At 47.4% G+C, this 22,839-nt stretch overlaps 1 protein-coding gene across 1 annotated transcript; it reads left to right on the top strand.

Moving 5' to 3' along the window:
• Positions 1 to 11,988: 11,988 nt before the first annotated feature.
• Patl2 (PAT1 homolog 2) lies at positions 11,989 to 21,139 on the top strand. Its single transcript, XM_051144517.1, has 14 exons — positions 11,989 to 12,145; positions 12,878 to 13,092; positions 14,554 to 14,634; positions 15,338 to 15,432; positions 15,966 to 16,040; positions 16,262 to 16,403; positions 16,756 to 16,876; positions 16,975 to 17,072; positions 17,287 to 17,340; positions 17,428 to 17,561; positions 17,664 to 17,823; positions 18,534 to 18,674; positions 20,277 to 20,371; positions 20,986 to 21,139. Exons 1-14 carry the CDS (start codon positions 12,130 to 12,132, stop codon positions 21,137 to 21,139), a joined length of 1,581 nt encoding a protein of 526 aa, XP_051000474.1. The 5' UTR covers positions 11,989 to 12,129.
• The last annotated feature ends 1,700 nt before the right edge of the window (positions 21,140 to 22,839 follow it).

Genomic DNA, 22,839 nt, shown 5'->3' with positions numbered 1-22,839 from the left:
GTATCAGCTCTGGCTGTCCTGGAACTCACTCTGTAGTCCAGGCTAGCCTTGAACCTCAACCGGGCCTTATTTATATTTATATGAGTGTTTTATCTGCATATATACCTGCATGCCAGGAGAGGCCATCACATCACATTATAGATGGTTGTGAGCCTCCATGTGGTTGCTGGGAATTGAACTCAGGACCTCTAGAAAAGCAGGCAGTGCTCTTAACCACTGAACCATCCCTCCAGCCCTGAAATTTTTTTTTTTTATTATGTAACCATATGTCACAGATAATGCATCTGTTTCTATGACAGCATTGATATGTACTGTGTCTTCACATTTTCATACTATTTTATTATGGGAATACACCATATGTTGACTCTGTTTCTTAGCAATTAAACTTTATTATGCAACCCAACTAGCTTATAAAAGAAGGAAAAAGGTTAAAGGGACGAAAGAGTGAACCTTCTGGTAGCCGTTCCACGGGACGGATCCTTAGGTGTCTCTCTGGCCGGCGTGCTGATCCAGCTTGTCCGCTGCTGCCTGCATGCTCTCCCTGAAGCCGACTTTGTTTTTCTCCCTTCCCCAACTCCCTCAGTCACGTGGGAAGGACCGGCTCCTTCTCCCGGTGAGGGTCCATTAGAAAGACAATAGTCCAGGTGGAGTTCCCAGGTCTGCTTCCTGAATTTTAAACCCAGGATGGCTCCACTCAGTCTGTCACAAGGTATTCATGGGGTGCCCAAGGGTAAAGCCCGCCAAGACTGCTCCCACCTGTGACAAAGCTTACTCCTTCCCACAACCATACTTTTTTTTTTTTGAAAGATGGGTTCTCACTATGGAAGGCAGTGGATGCTCAGTCTTCCTGCTTGGGCCACCTGAGTATCAGGATTGTGGGCTTCCACACTACACCCAGTTTATACCATGCTTTCTACCCAATCCTTTATTAGGAACATAAGGTTTTCCTTATTATAGCCCGTCCTATGTATCAGGAAGCGGCTTCCAGAGGCTTGGTAGCAAGTTATACCTCCCCACTTAAACTAAGAGCTATACTCATCTCCCTCCGCCCCTTTGCAGAGATGGCTCCTGCCGCTGAAAATGGTCTTACTTTCAATCTTTAAAGATGCTGAACAGCTTATGCATACTCTGCATTTCTGTTTGTGAATTCCCTATCTATGGTACTATTAGCCAAAATCGTTGGCTGCTAGAAATGTGTGTGTGTGTGTGTGTGTGTGTGTGTGTGTGTGTGTGTGTGTGTGTCACATGGGGTCTCCTGTAATCCAGACTGATCTTCTAACCTTTACCTTCCAAGTGCTGGGTTAGGTTAGAGCTGGCCACATTTGGCTCAAGTAACTTTTTTTTTTTTTTTTTTTTTTTTTTTGAGACAAGGTCTCACTATGTAACCCTGGCTTGTCTAGAACTTGCTATGTAGATCAAGTTGACCTCAAATTCACAGAGACCCACCTGCCTCTGCCTCCTCAGTGCTGGGATTAAAGGCATGTGCCATGACACCCAGCAAGACACTGTGATACAGCACAAAAAGAGTTTATTTAAAGAATATTTGTAATAGCCAGATAGTGGTGGCTCACACCTTTTATCCCAGCACTTGGAAGGTAGAAGCAGGCAGATCTCTTGAATTCGAGGCCAGCCTGGTCTGTAGAGCAAGTTCCAGGACAGGACAGGGCTGTTAGACAGAGAAACCCTGTCTCTTAAAAACAAAGAACAAAGCCGGGCAGGGTGGCGCACTCGGGAAGCAGGCGGATCACTGAGTTCGAGGCCCGCCTGGTCTACAAAGCAAGTCTAGGACAGCCAAAGCTACACAGAGAAACCCTGTCTCAGGGGGAAAAAAAAAAAAAAGAACAAACAAGCAAACAAAAAAGAATATTTGTAATGATAAGAAACAGAGTGGGGTAGATAGGAAAGTTTTCATATTCTATATTTTAAACATTATTTATTTATACAGTATTCTGTCCACATGATCTCATTGGAGATGGTTGTAAGCCACCATGTAGCTGCTGGGAATTGAACTCAGGGCCTTTGGAAGAGCAGACAGTGCTCTTAACCTCTGAGCCATCTCTTTAGCCCCATATTCTATATTTTAAAAACACACTTGTTGCCAGGCGTGGTGGCACATGCCTTTAATCCCAGCACTCGGGAGGCAGAGGCAGGCGGATCGCTGTGAGTTCGAGGCCAGCCTGGTCTACAAAGCGAGTCCATGATGGCCAAAGCTACACAGAGAAACCCTGTCTCGAAAAACCAAAAAAAAACCAAAAAAAACCACACTTGTTCTCTGCATCTCAACACACACAGTTTGTTCTGAGTTAACCACCTTCGAAAGTCCAGATGCCCCTGATAGGGTGGAAAGGAACTAAACTCAGCAGTTCGAGAAGTTCCAGAGCCCAAACATCCACAGAAACGAGGGAAGAGCTCCAGGGATGACAGCAAGACAGGCCCAGACATCCCAAGTCTCAGAAACGTTGCCAGCCACATGACCCGAGGAAAGGCCAAGTTCTAGAACAATCCACTGACTGCCTCTGTGCCCCACACCTCCACGGACTCTGTTGCATGGAGATAAGTGTTAACCTACTGCCTTCTCAGACTGCTGATTCTGAACAAAGCCTGCTGTACTCAGGTCCTGCCTCTGCCCTTTGACCTCTGGTTATCAGGGCTCTGGGGCTCCCTAATAAGTCATTGAGTTAGCAAAGAGTCCTGATCACTGCCTGCACTAGAGGTCTCTGGAGTGCCAGCCTGCAAAGGTACCAGGTGATTTCCTTTGAGGACTTTTTCTCCTGACCAATTGAGTCATTGCATTTTCTTGTTTGGTTTCTGCAAGTAAGACTCATCTGGCTTCTGGTTTAAAAACCCTTTCCGAAGCCGGGCATGGTGGTGCACACCTTTAATGCCAGCACTTGGGAGGCAGAGACAAGTGGGTCTCTGTGAGTTCGAGGCCAGCCTGGTTTACAAAGTGAGTTCCAGGACAGCCAAGGCTACACAAAGAAACTCTGTCTCAAACAAACAAACAAACTAAAAACCCTTTCCACTCTGTTCTCACATCTAGGTTACAGCCTGTCTGGCCTCTGATGTAAAATGGTTTGTTTCAGAGCTCTGCTAGAATGGATGGTGCATCCTCTGTCCCTGGGGTCAGTCCCTTGAGGCATGTGCTGGCCAGCTAACTGACCATTACGCTTCTGCATCTATTAAAACAAAAATAGCTCCTTCTCTCATCCCGGCTCCTCAGGAGGCAGACTCCTTTCATACCCCACACTCGGGAAATATGAGGTTAATGCATGTTTTCCTTTCCCTCTCCCCACCTCACATATGTATGTCTGTGTGGTCAAATGTGTGCATACAGGTAGGTACACATACAGCTGCGTGCACCCCTATAGCGTCCTGAGGCTGAGCTGAGACTTCTCTGTTGGTCTTTTTCCACGTCATTTATTCAGGAGGGTCTCTTGTTGACTCTGGAACTAATCAGCTCCAGCTAAGAGAAACCACTCAAGTGTGGTAAACCCTAGCAAGCCTAACCCAGGGACCCCACCACTACCTCCCAATCCATTAACTGCATGCGTTGAGACACAGAGAGCAAGCGTGTCTTTAACAGGGTTACCAGCACTGCCATGACTGCCAGGTTTTTATGTGAGGCCTAGGGCTCTGGGCTTCACACTTGCACAAGTCCTTTACCCACTGAGCCATCTCCCCAGCTGGATTCTTTGGCTCTGTTTTCCTCTGTCTTCTTGCTTTACATGACAGTTCACTGTCTAAGGTTATGGGAAATTCTGTTATCTTCGATGACTCTTGATGAAATGTAACATTTTATACCTCTCAGGCTTTTGTGAAACAAACAAACAAAATATGTAAAAGAGTCTTTCTAAAAAATAATAAAGTTAGCCGGGTGTGGTGGTGCACGCCTTGAATCTCAGCACTCGGGAGGCAGAGGCAGGTGGATCGATATGAGTTCGAGGCCAGCCTGATCTACAAAGTCACTCCTGGACAGCCAACGCTACACAGAGAAACCCTGTCTCAAAAAACAAAAAAGCAATTGTTTCCTGTGGTTATTTGTTGGTTTGCACCAACTCCTTGATATCTGTCACTCACCTCCCACCGCTAAAGTGTGGAGTCACATCTGACCAGTAACAAGGAACAATCCAGGTCAAACCACCAGATAATCAACGATGTCTTCAGAGAACATTTTTCAGAGACCACGGAGGGAGTTTTCAGAATCAGAGTAAGCTCAATCCTGACACGTTGGTTCCTGCTCATAATCCCAGCTCATGGAAAGCCTAAGCAAGAAGCTGGCAAATTTGAGGTCAGCCTGGCTACACGTAGACATCTTATCTCAAAGTCAATAACACATGTGGAATCTCTTGTGCCAGCCTCCCCCCCCCCCCCCCCCCCGCAGAAGCAGTGAAGTCTAGGGGTTATGGAGAAATGAGTCTGCTTATCCAACATAGACTAAATGTCTTCTAGCCTTGGATCCCGCTTGCATTCTGTTTTTTGTTTGTTTGTTTGGTTGGTTTGGTTTTTTGAGACAGGCTTTCTCTGTGTAGCCTTGACTGTCCTAGACTCACTTTATAGGCCAGGCTGGCCTTGAAATCACAGTGATCCACCTGCCTCTGCCTCCCGAGTGCTGGCATTAAAGGTGGGCGCCGCCGCCGCCACCACTCGCATTCTGTCTCCACTTACTTCACACACAGAAATGTTTCAGAGATGTTCACACCAAGTCATAACTGCTTGATGCTGTGAGTGATATGCTCGGATGTGCATGTACTGGAGAGCTCCCTCACTGGTAATAAACAAGGCTGACTGTGGGGCACTGCTGGAGTGGTCCAAGTCTGGCCTGTCCAGCTGGCCAACTGAGCTCCGTCTCCCATGATGGACTCCCTTTGTCAGTGGGGTTCTCTCTTCTCCTGATTTGGGACCCCCTTCCCAGATCCTTTAAGGTGGGTCACATGCCCCTCAGAGAAGATTACAGGCCCATCCTTTCCTGATAAGAAACCTGTTCAGCCATTATGATGGGCAGATCTGGGCCTGGGGTCCTGCTCAAACTATGGCACCAGCCAAGGACAATACATGCAGTAAACTTCGAACCCCTACCCAGATCTAGCCAATGGACAGGACGTTCTCCACAGTTGAGTGGAGAGTGGGGACTGACTTTCACACGAACTCTGGGGCCCCATATTTGACCACGTCCCCTGGATGGGGAGGCCTAGTGGCACTCAGAGGAAGGATAGCAGGCTACCAAGAAGAGACTTGATACCCTGTGAGCATATACAGGAGGAAGAGGTCCCCCTCAGTCACAGACATAGGGGAGGGGAGTAAGGGGAAAATGGGAGGGAGGGAGGAATGGGAGGATACAAGGGATGGGATAACAATTGAAATGTAATATGAATAAATTAATAAAATATATTAAAAGAAACCTGTTCAGCAAGCACCTGGGGATTCTTAGAAATATCCCACCCTATGCTAAGGAGATCCTAGCCTTAAGCAAATGACCTTTAATCCTACCTAGAAGTTCTTCCCCCACCCATAGGATAATTAAGTACTGTGTTTTCCTTCTTGTGATAGGACCCAATGTACTGCATGTAAATGAGATGTAAATGAGATACTGTTCCACTGCACATAGATTATCTGCTCACCTCTAGCCCAAGCAAATCAAGCACACTCACCCACAAACCCTTCCGCACTGCCCCAGGGTTTAAATAAAGGTTGCCTGGCTGGCTCTGATCATCTGAGACTCCATTTACTCTGGGGAATAACTGCTGCTGGATGCCTGGTGGTCAGGCAACGATGGTGGAATCACTGCCAGCTTGGTGCTGACTGCCAATGAAGCACCTGCCAGGGCCTGCATCTCACCAGACCTGCCTGCTGGCCAGTTTTAAACATCCACCTGCTTCCTCTGCCATACTTAGCACAGCAGCTATACAAAGGGCTGAAACACTTTGGTATCATAATGTTTTTTTATGGAGCTCCTGAGTCTCATTGCCATCTGATAACCAGAAATTTCATTCTAAAAGAGCTAGACTGTAACACCTCTCCCAGTAAGACTGGGAACCTGGTCTAGAGCCTAGGCCTCCTACGTCTTCGTGAGTGTTCTGAGCCACTCCTGAGCAAGACTCGGGACCTTAGGACTTTTGATCTCAAGGTCTGTCTGTTCTTGCTGGAAGCAACAGCACCTGGACCAACGAACCTGAAGCAGAACCCAGGCTGCCAGTCAGATGCTGAACAACAGCTAATTAACTGAATTCATGGTGTCAGGATGCCACCTTTCTAATAATACAGAGCTTATAGATATGAGTGACTAAGGAACAGGAAGGACTGATATGGGCACTTTCATTTCTGTATTATAAGCAGCCTATTGTACTCCATATTATAAAAGGATATCTGTACATACATGTTATCGCTAGCTTTGCATCTATCCACTGTTAACAGTTTGTTCTGGGTTAACCATTCCCTGGTCCAAATGTCCCTGGAGGAGTACAAGGTTGGTACTGTAAGGACCAGACAAACTCCATTTTGAAAAAGAAACTCCATTTTGTGTTAAACCTGGCCAAGGGCTGAACCCAGATTCCAGGAAAAAACACAAAGTAGTCTGAAAAAAACATTCCCCTAACAACACAATCAGCTCACCTTGAGAAAGCACCCAGAGTCCAAATATACTCTCTGCTGGTCAACTTGACCAGTGGATGGTCTGTCACATAGCAACAGCCAATTAGGAGAAGCCAGGCCAAAGTTCCTAATGCCATCCGCCAGATACATTCTTAGCCATTTGAGGTCTGGCATGACTGCTTCAACCAATCTTTTCTATAGGTCAACTTGCCCCTTACAACTGTTACCCAACCATGAAACGCAAAGGCTTGTAATTCCCTGCTTGCAATTTTTTCTGTCCAATCGTATACTATAAAACCCATTTCTTTGTCTAAAACCTATTTAAAAAAAGAAAAACAAAAACCTCTCAATTGAGAATCAGGGCCACTTCCCTGCATCTGCTGTGTCAGTGCATAGGAAGTATATGGCCCAGGCTTGAGCCTGCAATAAAGACTTCCTTGTCATTGCATTGGGACTCAGCTCTTGGGTGGTCTGTTCAGGGGTCTCTCACAATTTGGGTATAACAGTACCAGCCAAAAAAAATAACCATAGACTTACGTTTCCAATAGTGCCTGAGCCCAAACATCAACAGAACGAGGGAAAGGCACGAGGGGTGTAGCTGGCCACCTGATGAGGGCAAAATACAGCTCTAAGATGATCAGTACCCTCTGGTCCCACCAGCCACCGCCTGACCCACATTCACCTTCTCACTCTGTACTCTGCTGGCTGCAGATGAGATGGATGCGACACCTTTATATTGCCGATAAAGCGCCATGACCGAAGCAACTTAGAAAACATTTATCTGGGCTTGTGGTTTTAGAGGGTTAGAGACCATGGATGGCAGAGTAAAGGAATGGAGGCAGGACCGAAAGCTCACACCTCAGACTGTAAGCAAGAGGCGGAGATCCACTGGGTATGGACGGCACAAGTCGTTTGAAAGCTCAAAGCCTGTCCTCAGTGACACACTTTGTGGGCATCTTAGACAGCCGAGAGACAAACTGCAGAAGACAAGAAGGTGGTTTAGTTCAGCAGGACTCAGTAGCAGGTGTTAGCTCAAACTTTGGGAGTCTGACCCTGAATTGTTTATTTTAGGTGTATTTAAGCTCAGCACGCTCTAGTGGAACCAATTCTGATGATAGTTAACTCAATCCTGCATGCTCAACATAACATATATAAATCTCCTAGAGGAGCAAAGTAAGCTAAATACTGATCAGACTGACTTCATCAAAACTCTTGGTAAAATACATAAAGATACACTCTGAGAAAAACAAATTTATGATCTGGGTTTGGGAGGGATCCGGTGCTGGAAAATCTCCAGGCACACAGATAGTGCAAAGGTCACCAGGCTAGTAATCTCTTCTCTGCTCCTGCCTCCTGTGCAGACAACAGGTTCTGCATTCCTTTCCATGAGGGAACAACCCTGCCAAAGACCAGCTCTGACATCCAGGGTAAACTGAGGTGAGGCATAAAGTCCGCAATTGATCACTCAGCAGACTTGTCTCTAAGAAACAAAATTTGATCCTCTGGGGCTGGTGAAGTACTCCTTCGAGCCGGCAGAAAAACTTTTTAGGGTTGGCAAGAAACCTTCCAGGGCTGAAAAAAAAAATGGGGAGGGAGGTGGGGAGGGGGAAATCAAGAGAGTCCAAGATAGCCAAGGCTACACAGAGAAACCCTGTCTCAAAAAAACAAAAACAAAAAACAAAAAGAATCACACACACACACTAGATGAAACAAGCTTCAACAAGCTCTAACAACTTCATACACACACACACACACACACACACACACACACATTTTTTGTGGATGAAGCAAAGGTCCAACAAGTATATTTTTATCCCACAGCTTATGTATCCCAGCAAACTCTTTTAACTATTCAAAAATCCCAATGTGGTTGCATTCTATTTGATTGAACAACTGCAGGGAATATACACAGAAAACCATGCTCTCTACTACCCTCAGATGATCAAATGTTTTACATATTATGGATATAAAACAAATTATTCCCAAAAACCCAGCCACCTTCATAACTAAGCAACTTGTTATAGATTAACAGTGTAAGCAAACAAAGTAATTTTCCCGCCAGTTTCTTCTTGTTGGCAGGCTGCAATTTGCAGTTACAAAGAAAGGATCGGTTATTTTATTATTTATCTTTAAAAAGTAATCTTATAAAACTTGTAAAAAGAAGCACAAATCTAAACTTTTATATTTAAAAAAAAAACAGTCATTTCTACTTTAAGTCCTCAGGATGCACATCTGCTTAATAACTTTTTATTATTTATTTAATTATTTATTAATAATTATTATTGCCTCAGGAAGCTGAGGCAAAATGGGTACAAGAAATTAATCATCACTTTGAGCACCAGTCCAGCTTTAGCAAGAGAGGTGCATCAGCTGTTGCTAGTCAGGCTACCTTCGTTCTTATTCCCTGACTTCAAAAAATTCCCTTGCTCAACTATTAAGAGTGTGCCTTTCAGCTGGGTGTGGTGGTGCACGCACACCTTTGATCCCAGCACTTGGGAGGCAGAGGCAGGCAGATCTCTGTGAGTTCAAGGCCAGCCTGAGTCCAGAACAGCCAGAGCTATTACACAGAGAAACTTTGTCTAAAAAAAAAAAAAAAAAAAGAATGTGCCTTTCTGAACTTCAAATTGTTCCCTAAGATTTTCTACATGAAAGCTACTAGCAAAAACATCTTAACCCAACTTTACTAATAAGCTACATCTCCAAATTCTTTCTAAGGGTGGTGGACATTACCAACAATCTACGTCTCTAAGTCCTTCTGAGGGTTGTGGATAAATCATTAATCTGCTCCAGCAGGATCAAGCACTGTTGTAAGTGCCAATGACACTGCCAGTGAGGGGCTGGAAACTCCCCACCCCACTCCCACCCCACCCCACTGCCCCCCTATTGGGCTGCATTTCCTGAGTTCTAAAGCTGTTTTGCTGTTCCTTCTGCATGGCCCTCATCACAACCCTATGGAGACCAAGTAGTCAGATGTCCAACACTGACTATCAGTCAAACCACCCCAGCAGTCTTCTCAAACTGCTGACTCTGCAGAGTGCAACACAAGACTCAGCTCCCTGTCTGCTCCCTCACTTCTGTGGGAGCAGGCATCGTGAGCTCTATCCTGTATTCTGATTATATTTAGCTGTTAGAATTAAATATAAGTGGGGTGGGAGGTGGGGCGCTGGCTCTGTTGGTAACAGGCTGGCTGCTGCAGGAGGAGGACCCAAGTTCACATCCCCTGTACCTACACCAAAGCAGCCACTGCAACTTAAGTAACAGGTTCTCCAAAGAGCACGAATTATCTGGGAGTAACTTTGCAATAGGAATTTCAGGCCAGCGGAAATGACGTGAGTACTTAAGGAGGCTGAGGCGAGGGGAAGGCAACGTACACATCACTACATATGCCATGTAAAAATAACTCTCACCTACAGGGATCAGTCATGCAGTGCACTGGTTCGTTGTTAGGCAGACGGTTGTCAGGCCTCTCTGTGCCAGGCTGTGGTCCTGTTAGAATCTTTCGATATAGTTACTCTTCCCTTCTACTCCTCCTCCATTTCCCTGCTTTGAGACAAGAACTCATTTGCCTCAGACTAGAGACACAGTCTTATTGCTGCAGCCTCCCAAGTGCTGGGAATGTAGCTCAGGGAGCAAAGCACTTGGCTAGCACGTATAAAGCCGTAGTCTGATCTCTAGACCACACACGTGCGATAACAAATAGTATAATATACAATATAGTTTAATAATAATAATAATAATAATAATAATAATAATAATAATAATCACAACAGTGCGGTAGCTACAAAACAGAAAAATACACTGTTAAGGGCCAATAAACTCACATAAGGGACACGCACGAATCCAGGGAGGAGTGTGTTTGAGACATTCTGCATGAGGTAAAGCTCAAGTTGTACTTGTTTGTTCCATTTGAATGACTATATTAGAGTGAGACAATTGCCAGGCGGCGGTGGCGCACGCCTTTAATACCGGCACTCGGGAGGCCAAGGCAGGCGGATCACTGCGAGTTTGAGGCCAGCCCTGTCTATGAAGTGAGTCCAGGACAGCCAAAGCCACACAGAGAAACCTTGTCTCAAAAAACCGAAAAAAAAAAAAAAAAAAAAAAAAAAAAAAAAAAAAAAAAAAGAGTGAGACAGTTTAATAAAGCATGTGATGCCACATTCTAATTCAAACCATATTCTCTGCAATTTCTTTTGCTTGTAAGTCACAGTGAGCAGGCCATGTTACCTGCTAGGATAGTTTTAATAGCCTTGGAAAGACAGACTAGTGGAGGGCAGTGGGAGTGGCATACCCACAGTCCCAGCCCTTTCTGTTAAAGTAGCAAAGGTGTTCCCACCCTTCAGGTTGGGCTTCTGAATTTACAGGGCATCAGTGACAGCTGGGTAAGTAAGCTAGCCAATGCAACCCAGTGGGGTTCAAGCATCATCAGGTGCCTTTCCCAGAGGCAACCTCCCCAGGGTGCATCCAGAACATTCCTCTCTAATTAGATTGGAGTAAAAACCTAGACATCCAATGGAAGCAGCGTTCTTCACAAAATTCCTAACCCTTTCTTAAAGGAGACCGTTTCTTAATCATTTGCTGCCAAATGTCAGCCCTTAGACATGAGTGATTAAATATACCGTTTATTTCTCTTCCCCAGTCAAGAGGGATTTCCTTTGGTTTGCTTTTATTTTTTGATCTTTGAGACAAGCCCAAATTCTAGAGAACAAACCAACTTGGAATTCATTATGTAGCCCAGGTTGGCCTTAAACCCAAGTCATTCCTCCTCTCCCAGCCTCCCAAGCACTGGGATTACAGGTGTGGACCGCTATACTCAATTAAGAGTTTTCTCCTTTCTTTGTTCTTGTTGGAGACAGTCTTGTAAAGTCCAGGCAGGCCTCAAGTTTCCTAGGTAGCTGAGGCTGACCTTGAACTCCTGAACCTCTGGTCTCCATCTCTCAAGTGCTGGGCTCCCTGGCCTGTGCTACCACACCTGACAGAAGGGGTTTGTTTATTAGAATTCTCATACTTCACCACTACCTCAGCAGTGAAGCATGCTGGCCCTTTAACAGGTGAGCAGGAGGCAGAGCTGAGCCTTCAAAAGCTAGGAGAAGCAAGCAGGCCCTGGCCCAGGCTAACCTGGGGGAGAGACAACACTCAGGCCCTGGCCCAGGCTAACCTGGGGGAGGGACAGCACACAGGCCCTGGCCCGGGCTAACCTGTCAGAGGGACAGCAGCAATAGGTAGTGGGTATTGGCAGCAGGGTGTCATCGTGAACAGAAAGTGGTGGCCGGGTTGTGTTCTTCCGTGCTTAGCCAGATGCCTCGCTTCTGTCAGCTGAGCTGATGGGATGGGGGTGGGAGATTATGCTGATCTCACTTCCTGAAGGCGGGCTCAATAATTATCCACCCAGGCGTGCTGGAAGGAGACCAGAGATGTTTTAGGCCATCCATCCTTCCTGGCTGAGGAAGAGAATGTCTCTGGGTCTCTTCTCTGCTCCAGGTTTCCCTTGCTTCTCTATCAGTGGAGGACACAACTGAGAAGGAAGCCAGCTAGGTTGCCGAGATGAAATGCCTTGAAGGTATGGCAAATGGGCTGGGTCTACATACAACATCCAGAGGTAACACAGGCAAGAGGTACACAGCAGTATGGTTAAGAAACCAGGCTTGAGCCGGTGCAGTGGTGCACGCCTGTTAGCCCAGCACTCGGGAGGCAGAGGTAGGCAGATCTCTATGAGTTTGAGGCCACCCTGGTCTACAAAGTGAGTCCAGGACAGCCAAAGCTACATAGAGAAACCCTGTCTCAAAAAAGCCAGAGGGAGAGAGAGAGAAAGAGACAGACAGACCAGGCTGACTGTGAACGTTCTTCTACTTGTCACTGAGGAAAATTTTTCTGGGCTTTTATTTTCCTTGCCCCTGTGGGAAAACTCTCAGTAATGTTCCTGACTTCTCTGACCGTTCAGTAGATGCACGGGTGAAGTATCTGGCATGCAAGGTGAAGCTACGCTGAGTTGGGACACCTGAGACTAGTCCATTTAAAGAGGCAACAGAAATGTTGGTGTTAAGGAGGAGCAGGTGGAGAGAGAAGCCTGTGGTCTCCATCCAGACCATTGAAACGATATGTGCAAAGTGAAAGGGGTTTGGTAGCTGCCAGGTGCTGTTGGTCATTGGGGATGTCCTGGGGCAGCAAGGCTAGGAACAGCACCAAGGCGATACTTAAAAATGGTTCTGAGAATGGCTTCCGAGCAGTTTCTGTTGAGTGTCGGCCTGTCTAGGTGAGAGTTCTCACGCCAGTGTCTCCATCTCTTCTCCAGGTCTGTACTTACACCAGAGACCAGGCAAGTTCTCGGTTCCTGTGGCTCCCGAAGGCATCTTAGTGTCTGCCTTCCACCTGCAGGAAGGGGAACGGGAGGAGTATGAAGAGGAAGACGTGTGTTCAGATCGGGCCCCGGAAGTCGGGGAGGAAGGGAATGACCTTGGGGATCCAGCCATACTGAGTGCCATCCAAAATGCCCACATACCATGGCAGGTAGGGATAGAGAGAGTGGTCCCAAACTTAGACGTTCACAGACTGTCACCCAATACGTCTCTTATCACCTTATCACCGCGACTTCTTTGTTAAGACCCATTATGAATTAACAGGCTTTATTCCAGGTATGATGCTGAGTTAGAGCTTTTTTTCCTTCCCCCCTTCTTTCTGTCTCCAAGGTTAAGTTTCTGCAGCTGTCCTTTACCTAAAACCAGGTCCTAAGCAAGGTGCAGTGGCGCACACCTGCAGTCCTAGCACTGAGACTCCTGAGGTAGGAACAGAAGGATCATCGTGACTGGATCCTTCTGGATTACATAGAAAGACCCATTCACAGACAGACAAGATGGACAGACAAACAGGACAGTTAGGCAGACAATAGAGCAGACCAGAAAAGATCAGAAAGACCTAGACCAGACCAGACAGACAGACAGGACTGATGGCAAGACAGGGCAGGGCAGAGAGACAGACAGCAAAACCAGATGGATAGACAGATACAGCATAGAGAGACAGACAGACGGGATAGACAGGCTAGGACAGGACAAATGGACAAGACAGGATAGACCAGCCTGGACAGGACAAGATAGGACAGACACACACACCCCAAAGCCAAACAAACAACAAAATTCCACAAGGCTGGGGAGATGCTCAGTTGGCATCAAGCTCTTGCCTTGAAAATGTGAGGACCTGAGTTCAGATGCCCAGAACAGTGGCAAAAGCCTGGATCCAGCCGGGCGTGGTGGCACATGCCTTTAATCCCAGCACTTGGGAGGCAGAGGCAGGCGGATTGCTGTGAGTTCGAGGCCAGTCTGGTCTACAAAGTGAGTCCAGGACGGCCAAGGCTACACAGAGAAACCCTGTCTCCAAAAACCAAAACAAAAAGCCTGGATCCAGCAGCTTGTGCCTATAATGTCAGCCACTGGGAGATGGGAGGTAGGGACAAGAGGTCCTTAGAAACTTAAAGCCAGCTCACCCAGCCAGGCAAAGTTCCAGGCTGATGAGGAAAAGAGGGAGAGAGTCCTGTGGACCAACACCAGAGGTTACCCTCCACATGCACGCTGTGTACAAGCGTACCATGTGTAGTTACACATAATGTGTGGACACAACAACCTTACTATTGGCAAGTCACCTTTGTCTTAGCTCTTGTGTCTTGGCGTTGTGTCTAGGATTTCGCCCTTAAATTCACATGACCAGTGGAGAAAGATAAGGATTTCCCAGTAATAAGTGAGGTGACTCAGGCCTCCTGCAACCTACTCCTAAAATGTCAGTCGTCATCTCAGGAGGAAGAAGGATCCTGGCCTGTTTGGCCTTGAGGATGAAGGGGAAAGGCCAGGATGTCACTGTCCTGGCTGTTGAAATGATTGGCTTTGCTGCCCCAGCCTTGTGCCCATGGAAACAAAAGAAGACAGAGTAGTGGGTCCACATGAATCTGCCCGTCCCCCCCCCCCCACTTTTCTGTTCCAGAGAAAGCGGCACAGTTCCCCTGGAGTCAGGGCCTCTAGTGCTTTGGGGATGTCACAAACCTCCCTGCATCTTCTGTGGCCGGTGAGTCTGCTCTTGTCTCCATCCTGTGAAGAGGTGACTGAGTGATGCGGAGTAGTCCGTTCCTGGAAGTACTGTGTCCCTTGCTTCCTCCGTGAGGTTGTTTGCCCTTCTTGGCCTAGAGATGGAGGGCCCCCAGTGAGGCATTGATGTGGGGAGGGTGGCCACATCATGTGGAAGAGTTTGGCAAATGCCAGGTGGTGCAGGACAGCCTTAGTAAGTGCTCCTGGAACTGCCACTCATACTAGATGGGGCAAGCTAGACCCCAGTCCACCATTATCAAATACCTCAGAGGATGATCAGCACTGGACTTAGGGCAGGAAAGACACGTGCCATCCACGAATTACATAATTGTGTGAAAACCGGGGACCAGGAAATCCTGTAGGGAGAGCTGTGAGGTAATTAAGCTCTGCTGAGGAGGGAAAAAAGCAGAGGGGCCTGCCCTCAATAGCTGAAGACAGAACACAAACGCAGGAGGCGTGTTCAAAAGCATGTCCTCCCCACCCCCATGTAGCCAGGGACTGCAGTCTCCACAGCTGCCTCCAGGGCTCCCCAACGAAGCAAAACGTTGGCTGAAAATTTTGAGGGGCAAAAGGCTGGTGAGGAACCCAGAGACAGGAAATGGCCTGAGCTAGGCAGCATTCTCTCCTCTCTGACTGGAGTGTCCCCCTGTCGCTTGAACTATCTATCGCCAATTCCTTTTCAGCCTGTGTCTCCAGCGTGTCACTTTGGACCTCAACAGCCTTCGCCAGATCCTTTTCTGTTCTACAGCCCACTGACACAATGGCCTCCTAAACTCAGGTACCAGTGTCAGGTGGCTTTGTCAGGGCAAGCTGAGTTCCTCCTACAGTTCACAAGACATGGTGACCAAGGACCACCTCCATTGCCTTTTACCAGTTGCCACAAAAAACAAAAACAAAAAACAAACAAACAAAAAAAAACCCAACACTTAGAGAGATTCACTAACAAAACTCCCAGAAGCATAGTCCAGTCAGTCTCTGCTCTCTCGCAGAGGAAGAAACAGAGCCCCAAGAAACTTAAAGAAGTGAGGTCGGCTATCCTGACAGAACTGAGCCTAGAACTCAGAGCTGCTCACAACCAAGCCGAAAGCTTGCCTGGTGTGCCCAGGTAGTCTGCAGACCGATTACAGAGAATCCTATCTCGGGATGGAGAAATGGGGAGTGTGACTTTTCCCTGCTTTTTGATTGGGGGGGGGGGGGCGTGTAGATGCATAGGGCTGCCTTTGCTGTTCCCTGGAGCTTACCGGAGCTGAAGGGATGGGAGGGGGAGGGGTGCAGAGCAGAAGGTTTCCACTCAGCTGGTTTCCTTTTAAGCCTCCCCAGTCATCTGACCCAGCTCCACCCTCAGCACCTACAGATCCTACTGCAGCAGCGGAGAGAAGAATCGAGGTAAAGTCTAGATGAGAGGAGGAAGGCGGGAGGGGACCAGCCTGGATGTATCCTGGGTCCTTCCTGTGACAGCCTTCTTCCCCCCAAGCCACCATCACTGTTGTCCAACACTGCGCCTTTTCCAGTCCTTCCAAGGACACCCCACTGCCTTTTCCCCTCTCCTTGGGAAGTCACTAACTATGGCGGGGCTGGCCTAAAGAGATGTCTCTGCTGGCTTGAAGTCTCCTAGCCCGGAAGTCTTGGTCTCTGAAGCCAGACCCCTACGCCAACCTCATGACCCGGAAAGAGAAGGACTGGGTGATCAAAGTGCAGATGGTTCAGCTGCAGAGCGAGAACCCCCGCCTGGATGACTATTACTACCAGGTGAACTCAGGGCCCCGAGGCCCGGCTTTTGACCTTGGCCAGATTGAGTTAGGACTCCTGGGCTTTCTCTGACCTTCTCTTCAACCCATAGAGGCCACATCTGTTTAGGTGCTTGGCACAGTCACCATCTTTCTAAAGTTAGTGTCCCAAGCTCCATCCCTTCAAGTCTCCTACACTTTGGTCAACTGGGGTTATTCACTGTTTTCTAAATACCCAGGTTTGTCTCTGTCCCTTGAGAGGTTTCCTTACTACCCTGGGGAATGTGGGAGTGTCCGCCTCTGTCCACTTTTGTGAGCCTTAGAAATGCCTTTATGAGCTCCCCCCACACTTCTCCTGTTCCCCGGACTCTCAGCAGTACTATCGGAAGCTGGAGAAGAGGCAGGCAGACAAAGAGCTGCTTGGACACAGGAACAGGGTTGAGTCTCACAAGCTGGTCACGCCTTACATCCAAAAGGCAGGAGTTTATGAGTCAGGTATGGCCAGGCTGCTGGATGCGGATGATGCGGCTGGATACCTGGGCGGGCAGGTGTCCCTAGAGAGGATTGCTTGCATCCTGGCTCTCTTTCTGCAGTGGTCCGAATCCAGGGTTCCCTGGGCCAGGTAGCTGTATCAACATGTCTTAGCCCTCGCCGAGCTATTGATGCTGTCTCTCACGGAACTCAAGAGCAGGTAGGAGAATGTGATCATCCCAGAATTCTTTTCCTGTCACCCTCCCCGCCTCCCCTCCCCCTCCCCCGTGCCCTCTTCCCCGACCCCACACGCCTTGTCTAGAACACACTCTCATTTGGGTTTTGACTGCAATGTAAGAGTGAGGGAGCTGTGTGGTCAGACTTTTCCAGCTGCACTGATGGTGTGGCTGATGGCCAGGGACTCTTGTGCCTAGGATACAGGAACGTCAAGCAGCCAGAGGCTTCGAGTGTTGTCCCAGATTGAGAAGGTGAGATAAGCTCACTGGGAGGTGCTCTTGGCCAGGTTTTTAGGAACACCTCAATTAATCCCTTCCCCGACACTGCCGAATTCCCAGATGTTCCTTCAGTTACTAAAGATAGAAGAGGGCCGGAAGGATGGGTTTCCACAGCACTGCCTCTCAGGGGAACAGAGCAACCAGGTTGAGAAACTCTTCCAGGCCTTAAGGACCCAGGAGCAGAGCAACCTGGGGTGAGTATGAGGGAGTCTCGCCTTACCTCAGAAGAGGAAAGTCAGCCATGAAGCCTTCTTTCCTGGCACAACTCTCACAATACGGTCCTCTCTCTCCTGTAGGGAGACAGCAGATAACTTCCTGCAGGTGCTGTCTGTGAGGAAAGGGAAGATGTTGGTGGCCCGGCTGCTCCCCTTCTTGCGCCGTGACCAAGCCGTTAGCCTTCTCCTGTATGTCATCTACCATCTGCCCCTCCTGATCTGGAGGGACATGGCTGACCAGGTGCTGTGTTGACAAATAGAAAACAGAACTGTCTTGGTGGGTTTAGGATCTTTTGGCCCCTCCACTCCCTCCCTCCCTAGAGATGCTGCCCACCCCTAAGTAAGGAAGTGACAGAAGAAACAACCAACCCTAGGACAGCAGGTCATCCTCAGGTATGATGAGCAAAAGTAAACAGATGGATGGCTGTACAGGTCTGAGTCTGCTATGAGCTTGAGAAGAGATAAGGGTCCCCTGGTGAGAGGTGTGAGTCTCCTATCTACTTCCTATAGAAAGCCACTGTAAGCTGGGTGTGGTGGCGGAGGCAGAGGCAGGCGGATCGCTGTGAGTTCAAGGCCAGCCTAGTCTACAAAGTGAGTCTAGGACAGCTAAGATAACACCAGAGAAACCCTGTCTCAAAAAAACCTAAATAAATTAATAATAATAATAATAATATAAAAATAAAAAATGAAAGAAAAAGAAAGCCCTTGTAAAATAAGAGGTCAGTACTGTAGGACTGTTAGGAATAGAGTTCTGAGCAGGATTAGGCCTCACAAGGCCTCTCTCCTGTAGGGAGACAGCTGATAACTTTCTGCAGGTGCTGTCTGTGAGGAAAGAGAACCTGACTAGGAAGATGCCTAAAGCTGGTCAGATAGGGAAGGGACTGGAGACAAAGTATGAGGAGACGGACTTACAAGTAGAGTTGGGAGAGACACTTCTTGATCTTCTTGCAGGCTCTGCACATGCTGTTCAAACCTCTGCAAAAATATATCGGTCATTTGACTTTCCGCCAACTCCTCCATGGACTGCAAGGTTTAATGTTGCTTTCACCTGAAGCCTCAGAGCGGCCAGTCTCTGTGGTACTTCAGAATCAGGTAATAGGGGGTGAGGGGGTGGGGGGAGGGAAACACCTTTCTTTCCACAGATGGCTTTGTGTTTGTTTTGATTTTCTTGAGACAGGGTCTCACATTGTTTAGGCTGACCTAGAAATCTCCCTGTAACCAAGTATAACCTTGAACTGCTAATCTTTCTGTTGGCGTGTTGCCACCGGGACAGACCTCCCATAGACAACTTCTAAACGACACCCCTAGAAAGGAGCAGTCAGAGAAGGGTCTCGTTTCTACACAAGTCTCATCCGCAGCAGCACTTCTCTAGGTCTCGTGAGAACGGGTCATGGTGTGCTCCCAGTGCTCACGAGTTCAAGATCAGCTTAAGCTGTGTAGCAAGTGTTAAGCCATTCCAAACTTCTCTCAAAAAGCAAAAACCTCCCCTGAGCAGAGGGTCATCTGAAAAGAGCTTATTAAATAACCAGGTCCTTGTGTGGTAGTGGGGTGGGGGTGGGTCTGCTTTGCCCCCACTTCCTCTTTTGCTTCCCTTCCTTTCCCCGTCTCTGCCCCTTTCTTTCCATACTGTCAGGCACTGTTGCTTTTGAACCTGTGGTGAGGCTTGTGGTGAACGCCATGGAGGGAATGACATAAAAACCCAGGACTTCTCACCTCCTGGCATTTAGAAAAGAGAAGTACACGTCTTGGCTGGTGGGTACGTCTCAGCTGGTAGAGTGCATATAGGGCACCCATAAAGTCCTGGGTTTGATCTCCATCCAAATTGAGTGTGGTGGTAGGAACTTGAGTGGGAAAGTAGAAACGGGGATCACAGTTTCAAGGTTGCCTTTGTCTTTATGGTGAGTTCAAGACTAGTCTGAACTACCTGAGACCTGTATTGGAGGGAAAATGACACATCTGATAGACTGACTCCCTGTGGCTGCTGGTGGTATGAGCTTCACATCAGAAGTTGAGAGAGAGAGAGAGAGAGAGAGAGAGAGAGAAGACCAGGCATGATGGCACACACCTCTAATCCCAGCACTTGGGAAGCAGAAGCAGGTGGATCGCTGTGAGTTCAAGGCCAGCCTGGTCTACAAAGTGAGTTCTAGGACAGCCAAGGCTACGCAGAGAAGCCCTATCTCAAAAACCCAAAACAAACAAACAAACAAACAACAACAACAACAAATTGAGACACCCCATGTATTTATAATATTAGGTTCTTTTAAGGGAAAGATGGCAGTCTTTCTCTCTGTGCTGAGCATCCAAACAAGGGCTTTTGTACACCGAGCACTTCCTGTACCATTGAACTTCACCCAGCCCACAAGAGCAGTCTGTCAAGCTCCAGGGCCTTCTCTTGTGTGTTCTCATCTGTACCTCTCTGCTTAAAGTAGTCCCTCTGAATGTATGGCCCACAGACTACCTGCACCAGAGTCCAGGTGCTGACTGTTTCCTCCATTCAGTCAGCTCTCAAAAAACTTGTGGGGAGTTTAGAGCAGCAACTCCTTTGGGTTCAGCTGTAAAATCTGACGGCTCCCGTGGTGTTAGTCTCCATCTGGACACACAAGCCTGTCCTTTTGTTGGAGGAAGATGGCAAAGCCAGAGAAGCATGAACGCCTCGGTGAACACATCTTGTCTTGAACTGTCTATCACTCGTAGTTTGGGATATCTCTGCTTTATGCCCTGCTGAGTCACGGAGAGCAGCTGGTGGCCCTGGAGTCTTCCCTCCAACCCAGCGCCGACTGTGCAGCTTGGTAAGATCACAAAGGCCTTTTGTCAATACACTCTAATACTCCTGGGTGTGTAGAGTGAGCCCAACGAAAGAGTTCCTTAATAACACACTCAAGTACCAGGGAGGGAAGCTGGGCAAGAAAGAAGAAATAGCAGAACTGTATCTTCTCCCAGCCCTACATGGTGTCCTAGAATGTTGGTTTCCCAAGGGGACAGGGTCATAGTAATTAAAGAAGATATATTTAGAGCTGGGCATGGTGGTGCATGCCTTTAATCCCAATACTTGGGAGGCAGAGGCAGGTGGCTCGCTGTGGGTTTGAGGCCAGCCTGGTCTGCAAAGCGAGTCTAGGATGGTCAAAGCTACACAGAAAAACTCTGTCTCAAAGAAAAAAAAAAAAAAAAAAAAAAAGATACATTCAGAGTGGAACAGATCTGTCTACTGCAATGTAGCTTTGAGCCATTTCATTTCCTACTATTAACTCCTTAGAGTTAAGAACCATAGGAAGGAGGATGGGTAGGCATTCTCAGGTATCTCCCAAGTGCAGATGTGGCCTCTCAGTTGCTATATGGGATGGGATCAACGGCTGCTGTGATGGAAGAATGATATCAGTTTCCTGCATTCCTTTCTGTGCCTCAGGACAGACTTGGTGATCCTGATTGTCTGGGAGATAGTTCAGCTGCCCCCAGCATCCCTGGCAGAACCTCTAGCCTTCCCCAGGAACCTGCTTCCCCTGTTCTGCCATTACATGGACAAACAATTAGTTCAGCAGCTGGAAGCCAGAATGGAGTAAGTGCTTAAGAAATAAAGTCACACCCCTTGTCAAGGCCAGTCCAGGTCTGTGTATTTAATCTCCTGTAAACTGTGGTCAGGGAAATTTATGTGTTGTAGACATAACTCTAGGGGCCAGGCATGGTAATGCATGCCTTTGATCTTAGCACTTGGGTCGGAGGTGAGTTCCAGGCCAGCCTGGTCTATATAGCAAGTTCCAATCCAGCCAGGGCTACACAGTGAGATATGAAACTCTGTTTAAAAAAAAAAAAAAAAAAAAAAAGCCAGCGAGATGGCTCAGCAGGTGGACTCAAGTGATGGAATGAGACAAGTGACTCCTAAAAGTTGTCCTGTGACCTTCAAATGTTTGCTGTGGAGTGTGTGTGTGTGTGTGTGTGTGTGTGTGTGTGTGTGTGTGTGTGTGTGTGTGTGTACATGAAAAAATTAAAGTCATTCTAGATACTCAAGTATTTGCCAAGTAACCCAGGAGTCATTAGGGTCCTGTGGCCTGCTCAGCCAAACCTTTGCATTTGTTCCCAATGTTTGGTCATTTGTCGATGCTATTTTCAGAGCTGTAATTTGAAATGTTGAATAACTAATTTATTCAAAAAAGAATTGAGAGACTACTCCAGAATATAAGAGAAATAACAGAGCTCATCCCTGTCCTCAGATATTACCAGCTACTAGAAGGAGCCAAGCATGAAGTCAGCCATAAATATTTGTAAGGTGGAATTGTGCTTGCAGCTGACTCTTGTTCTTTGTAGGCTTGCCTGCACCTACTGATTTATTAGTTCTGGAACCGACATGTGAGAAGCTGAAATATCAGACATGGAGCTACATCACCTGTTTGCAGCGATGCAGTTGAAGACATTTCCTATATTTTGTTATATTGGAGGACCCTGCCACAAGCTTTGTCATATCCTTTCCTAAAATCTAAGCGATTTGCCTAAAATCAAGGCATGACTACTTTAGGTATAATTAAAGAAATATCAAATGATATGTTGAAACTTCTTTGTAAGTTTGGAATTACAATGAAGGCTATTTTGTGTGTGTGGGGGGGACTATGTCAAGAATATCCTTCCTTATAAGGGACAAGGCCTTGTATTTAATAAAACACTAATCTGAGACCTTGCTTCAGTGTTGCCAGACTTTATGTAAACCAAACAGTCCAGCTAAGGCTGCGGGTTTTGCATATATGTATCTTCCTTGGCAAAGGAAATACTTGGTTGCCTTTTGTCAAATGAAGTCCTGAGTTCATCAGGGATCACTGGAGTACCTTTTATGAGCCAGGCTGGGTTTCAGGCAGGAAGATCACAGTGGGGCCCAGGTCTCTGAGATTTCCAGGCTTCCACAGAGGTTGGGCAGGAATGGGCATATACTATCAATTCCTTATAAATACTGTGGGGAGACATGAGGTGAGCTGAGAGTGACTGGAGTAGAGAGAGGCTCTGGACTGACTGAGACAGCAAGGCATGCTAACAGAGGTCAGCTTGTGAAAGGGGTCCTAGTAACTGGCAAGCCGGTGAGGGGCTCAGAAGTCCAATAATCAACTTGACAAGGTACTGTTCGGTTTTCCCCCAAACTCCTTTTCCAGACCTCTCGGCTCTCTCCCCTTTCTCTCCTATATCAGATTGTATGTATTAACCCGAGAAGAAACTAAAAAGTGACCTCCTTCACCATCTCCGCTCTGTACTCCTCCGTCTGTTACAAAGAATATCGTTT

The sequence above is a fragment of the Acomys russatus genome, chromosome 4 (assembly GCF_903995435.1).
Source record: "Acomys russatus chromosome 4, mAcoRus1.1, whole genome shotgun sequence".
In the NCBI taxonomy this organism is placed as follows: domain Eukaryota; kingdom Metazoa; phylum Chordata; class Mammalia; order Rodentia; family Muridae; genus Acomys; species Acomys russatus.
This window is presented reverse-complemented; position numbering and strand designations above follow the sequence as displayed.